The sequence below is a fragment of the Saccostrea cucullata genome, unplaced genomic scaffold, assembly GCF_032062105.1.
Source record: "Saccostrea cucullata isolate Sc308-1 unplaced genomic scaffold, CSIRO_AGI_Scuc_v1 ctg159, whole genome shotgun sequence".
Taxonomy (NCBI): domain Eukaryota; kingdom Metazoa; phylum Mollusca; class Bivalvia; order Ostreida; family Ostreidae; genus Saccostrea; species Saccostrea cuccullata.
In genome coordinates this window covers 473410-483950 of record NW_026936852.1, presented here as the reverse complement: position 1 = coordinate 483950, position 10541 = coordinate 473410, and the positions used below count along the sequence as shown (strand labels likewise).

Below are 10541 nucleotides of genomic sequence, written 5' to 3'. Positions count from 1 at the left end.
AATTATAAAATATTGAAATGCTGTTTGTTTTACGATATTAATGGGAATCCTGTTGCCATTATCGATACATTTACAACATTTCTAATGTTCTTTTGCTTCAAAATAAATTCTTTGCACGCAGATCACGTTTCTGAAAAGCAAATAAAAATTTATTCAAAAAGGAAAGAAATAAAAAAAAATTGCAAATCTGACATTTTCTTTCATGAAATTGGTATTTCTAGCAAGTTTACTACAAACAATGTGGTCTAATTTTTAAAGGAATCATGAGGTTGTATTATTTTGCATTATTTTGTAACCTATTTTATAGTCCATGTACAGTATGTAATTAAGTTTATTATTTTTTTATATTTGTTATTCTTTTGTTTTATGTTAATTAGATTTGTTAGAGTGTTTCTGTAAAAATAAAGATTCGTATTTTGTTCAGATAAGAGTCATTTTAAGCTCCAAATATTTCACAAGCGAATGAGTGGCACAATTCTTAAATAGTGTAAAATTAAATATTGTCTTTAAAAGCTTGCAATTATTCACAAGAAACCGTTTGGGACAAACTATGAATCATCCTAATATTATTCCGATAATCTAAAAATTATTGGGAAACTCCAAGTTCATGAAGCCACTATTTTAATTGAAATAGAAAACATCGTTTTATTTTTATATTCGAGGTGTATCTTGTCATTTGATGGCGTTAAATCAAATTACATTTATTTCAACTGAGTGTATTTCGCGGGGGAAAAATCTTGCATTGGGGATAAAAATATGATTTCATTGTTTTGTTTAGCGCCCTAGGTAAACTTTGTCAGATTAAAATATTTATTCATAACAATCTAAAAATCTAGATACTTACTCCGTTTGGTTTTTGCTATAATGTAAAATAATGTACCCATTTCTACAATAAAAAGACGGTTTAATGTACATTTGTTGAAAATAAATGGACCATCATTTGATAATTTGGCAAGCATCTATGCATAAACCATCTCCGCTAGCCAAGTGTGCGATTCGTTTCCCTCATCTTCCAATTTTTCCCAAGAGATGAGGAAAACCGAATGGACACTTGGCCAGCGGAGATGTGCATAAACAGTCACAGCACACTGACACCATGGGAAGTACATATACAAATCAACTTTTTACTTTTATACAATGTAACAGATAAACTATCAAAATACATTTTCTTAGGGTTGAATGTGTGAAGTGAACTAGCATTCTATTTCCTATATTCTGTGACGCGCTGATCAGCGCAAGAAATATGTGTTCATGTCAATAATCTTAATTTTTTAGCCTTTAAAAAACTAAGAAATATATATTTATTCATGTATAGAAAAGGATGGTTTGAGAAAGGTTGGACTTTGAACATCCTTGATCTTTTAGAAATTTTTTGTATCATTTACAACCAAAATAGTTCAAAAATTATATAAACCAATCCAGGCATCCATATTTATGTTTGTATCATCTGTCTTTTAGTTTTCACTCAGTTCCAGGGAATCTCATCAAGGTACATGTAAGTGTATGAGATAGTTGGAGCGGACATTGAAAAAACGAAACAAAATGCGACAGCGCCGAGTGAGCATATAGTGTTTTTATTTTATAAAAGCGTAATTTGACAAATTATCAACGTTTTCAACACTTCTTCATCGATTATATTAATGTTATTTATATTAATTCCACCATATTTCAAGTTAAAGACTATACCTTGTATTTCCTACATATATACATCTACCATTGCTTCCAAACTTTTCAATTACAAAAACACTTTACATGGCCTGGATACCGACTATCTGAAACATAATCCTCCTTCGTGTTCATGTTCTTCTTCGCCCTATAACTATAGTCCTGCTGGACACTTTATTACAGGTGACGTAAATATAGTTAGTAATGAGGACCTTAGATAACTTATTTTAAAAGGTCCTAAATATAGGGAACCCCGATCCTTCAACTGGCGTCGAAATTTCATAAATATTATGGATTCTTTTGAAAATTACGCCAGACGATGAGCCAGATATGAAAAAAAGACGTTGACACCTTATCAGAATGGATAAAATATATTAGATCTATGTTGAAGTCGCGTATTAGGAGATTGAGGGGAAAAATGAAAACCATCTATCCTTCTGTGTTCAATAAACCAGAAGTGAAAAAAGAATTAGATAGATTACATGATCAGTACGTACTGGTTCCTGCCGACAAAGCAGGTAACAACATTGTCTTCGTTTGTAAGGTTCATTATATAAATTTCATTCTAGAAGAACTTTTAATTCTACAAATGGTAATCCTACTTATACTCATGCTTCCCTTTCTAAGGAAGAAATTCTTCAAAATCACGTGTCAGTTTTGAATACTTTTAATATTCCACAGAGCCAAAAATGAATTTGAACTACCTTATATATATTGGATTCCGAAACTTCATAAGAATCCTTACAAACAAAGATACATTGCAGGTTCCAGTAAATGTTCAACCAAGCCTCTTCTGTTACTCCTCACTAAGATATTGACAGTAGTGAACGAAAAACTTCAAGAGTACTGTGCAAGTATATATTCAAGAAGTGGTTTGAATCAGATGTGGATTCTAAAAAATTCTAAAGACCTCTTGGATAATTTGAAATCACAAGACTTTACAAAAATCAACAGCTTAAAAACTTACGACTTTTCAACTTTATACACAACAATTCCCCACGACAAATTGAAATCCAGGCTTTTTGATATCATTGACAGCTGCTTCTTCAATAAAAATGGAACTCGTAAATTTACTTACCTCGTCATTGGTCATTTGCAAAATTATTTTGTTAAAACAGATTCTGATTGCACACATAAATACTCTGAAGTTGACATCAAGAATATGCTTGAGTTTCTGATTGACAATATCTATGTGGTTTTTGGAGACCAGGTATTCCAACAATCTATTGGAATTCCCATGGGTACAAATTGCGCTTCGTTATTAGCAGACCTATTTTTATATTCATATGAAGCAGAATTTATGCAAAATCTTATGCGTGAAAAGAAGAAAACACTTGCTCTGGCCTTCAACTCGACATTTAGATATATTGACGATGTATTGTCAATTAACAATGGTAATTTCCATTCCTACGTCGATACGATATATCCTGGTGAGCTTGAGATAAAAGATACCACAGAGTCTGACACATCTGTTTCATACTTGGATATTTTACTTGAAAAAGACGCTAATGGTAATCTAACAACCAAACAATATGATAAACGTGATGACTTTAACTTTTCTATCGAACTTCCCTTACTTATGCAGCAATATACCTTCATCACCTGCATATATATATATCTCAGTTGATTCGATACGTAAGATCGTGCTCTACGTATGAACAATTTCTGAAACGAGGTAAATTATTGACAGGCAAGTTGATGAAACAAGAATATCAGCAGTCTCGTTTAAAGTCATCATTTTGTAAGTTCTAAGGTCGATACAATGACCTTGTCAGCAAATACAATTTATCATTGAGTCAAATGCTGACTGACGTTTTTCATACTTATTGTTAGTCCATTATTTATACACTGAATTGACGACGGGTTTTTTCTGTTATTTCCTGATCATGACAAGGAGCACGCGGCGGGTGTGACCGGTCGGCAGGGGATGCTCACTCCTCCATGGCACCTGATCCCACCTCTGATGTTTCGGGGGTCCGTGTTCGCTCTGCTCTTATTTCGTATTGTTATATGGACTTTGAGATTGAATACTGTTCGTTATCTCCATATCCTTCTTTATGTTCCTGTAAATAATTTTTGTAAATAATGATTACTTAGTTTACATTTTTATAGCATTAGTCCACGAATTTTTTTGATAACGCCTCGTATTATAATTATATGTAGCGGAATTCGAATTAGAACTCCTGCATAAAAAGACAATGCTTTGGTACTCAGTTATATATCGGTGACGTTTTATCAACAATCAATACCCGGTAGAGTTTATTCGTGTTTCTTTGTTGAATCTGAACGTAGGGGGCGTTAACGACAGTCAATCTAATGTCTCGGAGGTGACTGAGCATTTAATTCCACTGTATATATATCCAATTGTAGTTAAAATATCCTTGGTTAATAAATCCTTGTAACTTGTAATACTCAGTTCACTAAAAAGTCAGTAAACAATGTACTGATTTATTTACATATATACTAGTACAATGAGGAGACAGAGTACAAAAGAAAGATGTTACATTTAGCATGCTAGCATATGTACTGTCTAAATCATAGTTAAGCACTCTCCTAATTCTTAAAATGTCACACTTATTACACAGGGTATAAACGAACCTTAGCTCTAATAGATGATTATCTGAAACATTAGCGCCATCCTATTAATTAATTAGCTTGATTTATCTTTATCAAATCCTCATCAAACTGTCATACTCTAGCTTGACCTTAGCTCAAAACTCCTATTGCTCCACTCATTGAAGACTTATTATTCTTGACCACAATAGACATTGCCTAACTTTTCATTACCCAACACGGCTTAAATAGGCTAAGCGATGCATCAGTATGTCACTTCTTTACTTTTGAGTCTAAAATTAGTACTCATCACTATGATGAAATTATATGGAGATAAAGAACAATATTTAAAGCTCAGAAGTCCAATTAACAGGAGCAGACACAGACCTCTTTCACTTCAGAGGTGGGATAAGGTGTCATGTAGGACCAAACATCCCCTGTTGATTAGTCACTAAGGCTGTTTGCGGACAAATCAGTTGATAATTCATTGTGCAAAAATGGCCCGATAGTTATTATGAAAAACTTCAGTCAGCATTTGACTTAAAATTGTATCGACTCTAAAATTATAAAATGGTGACTTAAAACTAGAATGTTGATAGTCTTGTTTCATCAATTTTTTGTCAATAACTTAGAAACTGTTCATTCCTAGTGCATGCTCTTGCGTACAAAATCAACTAATTAAAGATATAAACCCCGTATGCAGGTGATGAAGGTACGTTCAAAAAATAATGTCATTAGCTGGTTGACATACAACATAGAAATCATATGACACTAAGTTTGACTTTCTTTAATTAATGAATCTTTAATGAGTTGATAGCAGTTTATTTGACCACTTTACATCACATTGTTTCATTGTGAGAAGAAGGAAAACAATGGCTACTCGGGACACTGCATTTAAAATGAATAGTCAAGACTCAGTAAACTGAACTAGAATGAAATTAAACGCTTCATTTAAGCTCCTGTTAAACTTATTTAGAATCCCAAAGATATATTAACTGAAATGTGTGAAATTTACAACAACGAATGTCTGTTTTATACACACATGAGCAGGTGGATTTCAAGGAACAATGATATAATGGGCATCAAAATGGGTACCGTCCTTGGCGACAACGACTTACAACAACCAATGTATATTTGCGAAAGTTCGACACATTATCGCCGAGTATGTTTGATTGACTTTAAGACACATTGCAAATTTAATTGACATAATTTTAGGGTGGTTTACACTGTTCTAAAGAATCATTTAATAGTAAAAAAGTTTAATACTCAAAGGTCATCCTATATTCTGAAAAATGAGTGAAAACGACAGCGTGTAGGAATATCAAAACAATTATTTTTAAAAATTAAAAACTTTACTCATCAATGTTTGTCTGAAATTCAAACAGATAATAAAACTTGAATCCATTTTGTTTTAAAAAAATTTACAATTAAAGAAAAGAGCACAAAAACAATTTTATATGAAATATTAGTGGTTTTGTTGTTCAAATTCTTATTAGGTGAGTAATTTCAATTTCTGGAAGAGTCTAGAAAGAATTTTTTTGCAAAAAAAGTGAAAGGTTTATGTTTTAGCTTAATGTCCAAAGTCACAGGCCATGAAGAGTAAAGGAGTTCTGGGTTAAAAAGAAAGTTAATATTTTGTCACACCCACAATATTGGCCAGCACTTTCTACCTTTGATTTGTTTCATTTCCCAAACCTGAAAAAAACCACCTTTCAGAAAAAACAAAACAAGTACAGGAAATCATAGGATCTGTCATATTCCAGTATACGAAGAGTCATACTCAAAAATGTTTTCTAAAAACAATTAGAAATGGAATAAATATGTTACAGACATGTGTTTTAATTAAAAGAGAATGTTTTAGCTTAATCGTTTAGACTAAATCATAGAAAAGCGTTTTTTGTTTCTTTCCGAGCACCGATGACATTATTTATTGAACATCCCTCGTATACTATACAATTATTTCTTTTGATGAGGTCTACTCGTGATTATACTTTGATTTACTACTGTATATTTAAAACTTTGGAACTTTGATTTACTATGGTGAAAATTTTGGTTCTTTGATTAACTATAGTAGCAACTTTGGAACTTTGATTTACTATAATGAAAACTTTGTTACTTTGATGTATTATTTTGAAAACTTTGGAGGTTTGATTTACTTAAGTAGAAACGTTGGAATTTTGATTTACTGTAGTTTTGAAAACTTTCTTTGGAATTTTGATTTGAAAAATTTATTTACTAATGGTAAAAACTTTGGAACGAACTTTGATTTACAATGATGAAAATTTTGGAACTTTAATTAACTATAGTAAAACTTTTAACTTTGATTAAGTATACTATAAAACCCTTGAAATTATTTTTTTATTCCCATTTTGTACATTTTATGATTAAATCTTAAGGCTTCAGAGAATCTTTGGTTATGTACAAGAAATGAATTTTAATCTAAAGTTTGTCTCTTGCGCCGATAAATAGAGGATTTCTATATTGTGTGATTTGATACAATCACACAATTATATATCTTCTATTTATCTCAAACGACTTCCGTTTAAACAAACTTTGAGACTTCCACTGCGAAACTTCATGAATGATTGCTAATTCAAATTGATGACGTATAACTTGATGACGTTGGACCGTTGATGTTGAAATGTAGATCGTGTTCAAAATTTAGAATTTTTGCTATCTGCGTCTTTGAAAACATTTGGAGCTTTACATCAAACAAACGTCTGACTGAAAGTTGTAAGGACCATGGGATCGTGAAAATGAACTCTTTGGACGATGGCAGTACAAAACTTGTAAGGCAAGGCTAGGGGCCTACTTGAAGATTCATTGATGATCCATGGTAAGTTACAACTACACTACAAGGTAGGCATACATAGTATAATGCAAGAAAGCATTATTGAAGAAGTTAAAGGAATCTTAAAACAACAAATTAACCGCTAGGCTTTACTTTCTCCAAAAACGATTTAAAGGGGGGGGGGTCTTCAGGTCGCCAATACAGGTTCCTTGATAAAATAAGACACTTCATATACGAGTCTTTTTCTTGTTTTTGACAATATTTATCATTTATTTTATTAGGGCAATAATTTTCACAAATAAAAGTTTCAATAAAATAAAATCTTGAAGCGAGGTATCGTGTCAAAACCGGAAGTGCTGTTGATAAAGCATCTACCTGTGGATAAAGCATAAGTTTATCTAATGGGCTGTATCCCCAAAACGTATGAGATAAATAAGCAGTATTTATTCAAATCTATTTAATTTTAGGTAGATGAAACGTTAGTTTTATTTATGGAGAAAAAGAATATATTCTATAAAATATATGTCATTTACAATAAAATATTTGATTCATCAACATCAGTTAACATGTATTTTTTAAATGTAAATGTTGCATTTGAATTAACAACTTTGTGAATTTAAATAAAGATGTGCACAAAAAACAAGTCCCAATATCAACCCCTTTAAACAGTTGAACAAAAAAGTCACATACATAAGTTGTTAAAAAAATGGGAAAAAAAACCTTTATCACTTTGATTTACTATGGCAAAAATTAGAACTTTGATTTACTACATGTGTATAGTGAAAACTTTTGATCTTTGATTTACGATAATGATGAAAACTTTGGAACTACGCTTTACTATAGTAAAAACGATGGAAATTGAATTTACTATAGTGAAAACTTTACAACTTTGAACCACTATATTAAACACTTTGGAACTTTGATTAGCTATGATGAAAACCTTGGAACTAGAATTTACCATAGTAAAAACTATGAAACTTTGATTTACTATGGTTTTAACTTTGGAATTTGATTTACTATAGTAAAAAGTTGGAACATTGATTTACTGTAGTTTACTATAGTAATTTTTCTTTAGGGAACGATCAATTTTTTTTCAAAAGGTTGAGTGGAATAGTCTTGAAATATTCAACATTTTGTTGAGTAGTTAAAGAATCATTACCAAATGGCAATTAAATTTTCTATGATCGCAAAGGAAATTAATAAGCCGCAGAAGTGTTTTGATAAAAGTTTAAGATGTTTTGAACGTCTTAGACAAACACTTGAAAAAAATATTTTTTGAATGATTCTGTTAAAACGTTAGCTGACATAAGATATGGATATTTTTTCAATTTTCATTCTAAATGTATGCACTGGAGAAAACAAAATGTAGATTTAGTTAAATCAACTACTAGTATTCAAAACAATCTGATCTAATGATAAGGAATAAACACAGAAGCCTCTTACCGTCATATTCAAAATCAGTACAACTCTATGAAAGCTTTTTATGGTAAATTGTCCATATAATTCATTGTTTGAAAATACATCATTTGTAAGAACAATAGAATAAATTATGGTAATTGTTCATGTGGTACAATTTTGCGTACTTAAGTTATGTTTGGATTTAGAAACAAAAACCGAAATGAAAAAATAGATGTAAGGATTGCAGGAAAAATGTAAAAATCCAAACAGCTCCAATACTGTAAAAAATATATTACAAACTGACTTTGCAATCTTAAATTTTATGTCCAGTACCCATAAAATTGGTTTGAAAACCACACATATCTGATAGGAGGCAAAGACGGAGAGAATTAATACAATGATAAAATTCATTCTGTTTTGGACACGACTACAAACCGACGAATTTCTCAGTGTTTTCAACTTGAAATAATGTAATATGACTATAATGCAAATAGGTATAAGTCCTACTATTGCCCGAAGTGTGGCCAGAATTAGATAGGATTGACCCTTAGTCAGATTCAGGTCTAATTTAAGTAGAATCACAGTGCAAATAGATAGAATGAAACTAATAAACCAAATTATAATGGAATATCGAGTGACAAATGACACTGTAAGATAATGCTTACTCCTTAGAGGGTCAGATATCAATATATATCGTACAATGGATAAAAATATCACGTGACCAAGTGAGCAATAGTAGGTCGTATAAAATAGAAAATCGTACACATCACTTAAAGAGACTAAATTTTGATCAAAAGTAAATTCATCATGCAAATGAGTTTCAAGATTCGTGAAGCTGATGATATAGCAATGTATAATCATGAAAAAGTCAGGTAATGCTAAACATCCGATGGCTGCAAATGTTGGCGTACGATACTTTTTACTGCACACAATTTTCATAAATGCGACGAAATTTCCAGTAAGTCCAAAAGCTCCAATGATTAGAATGGACACGGCCAACCATTTGAGTGTGGGTGAATCGTAGAACTCCCATGTGAAGAAATTCAAAAGCTGGATTGATTCGTTGGAGTATGGATCTTGGTTAATTCTAACAATCTCGTCATGGGTTATTTCCGATACATTTAATGTTAAATTCCATACATTAAACATGTATTTCTCCTCCATCTTATCAGATATATTATATTCATAAAATATTAAAGGCTGTTTGTGTTATGACATTTCCGGATTTTGCGGGATTCCAGTTGCTAATATCGATGCCTTTAACAACATTTCTAATGTTCTTTTGCTTCAGAATGAAGTCTTTGCCTGAAACGGAAGAACGAATTTCTGAAAATAAAAAAATAAAATAAAAGATACCTTTTTAAGAAATTAAAAGAATTCTGCAAATCTAGCAATTAATTTCATACAAGTAGTATTTTAGCAAGTGTGCTCAAAATATTTCCCGATGTACTTAAGCAAATGATCTCCACATACCGGTATTTCATTCTTCAAATCATCCGGTTTTTACATAAAGAAACCGTTTGTAACAAACTTAAAATTACATGAATAGTTTTTCGAAGACCTAATATTAAAAAGCTCCTAGCCCAAATTGCCACATTTTTCTCTGATTATATATCTAAGAATATCTTAATTAAAACAGAGATTATCATTGTATTAAAAAATAAATTATATTCGGAATACACCATGTCATTCGGAGTTGTTAGAACGGTTTTACGTTTAAGAAATAAAGTATTCCTTGAAATGTGAATCTAAAAAGACAAAATATATTTTTATTTTTGTTTTTAAGCGCCCTGGGTCAATTTTACCAGATTTATTCATAATAATCTTGAAATCTAAATACTCACTTGTGAATTGTTATCCCTTTCTGGCCTTTGCGACAATGAACAATAATGTACTCATGCCTACAATACAATGACAGTATAATAAAGATTAGTTGCAAATAAATGGATCATTATTCATATACAGTGTATAATTTGGCAAGCATCCACGCATAAATAGCCAACAACGTATACTGAAAACCATGGGAATTAAGTAAATGTTTCAACTTGTTTTTTTTTTCAAAGGGGGATAACTCATATTTAATTTGTAAATGCAGAACAGTTGTATGTCCCCAGTTTTCCAAATTGAATGTTTA

General features: G+C 31.2%; 1 protein-coding gene across 1 annotated transcript; it reads right to left on the bottom strand.

Moving 5' to 3' along the window:
- Positions 1-8569: 8569 nt before the first annotated feature.
- Positions 8570-9730, bottom strand: LOC134246728 (C-X-C chemokine receptor type 2-like). The gene has a single exon (XM_062729084.1). It carries the CDS (start codon positions 9569-9571, stop codon positions 8570-8572), a length of 1002 nt encoding a protein of 333 aa, XP_062585068.1. The 5' UTR covers positions 9572-9730.
- Positions 9731-10541: the final 811 nt, after the last annotated feature.

Bases quoted from the DNA above. Each gene is read 5' to 3' on its own strand.
- LOC134246728 (XM_062729084.1), bottom strand. From the start codon at position 9,571: ATGGAGGAGAAATACATGTTTAATGTATGGAATTTAACATTAAATGTA.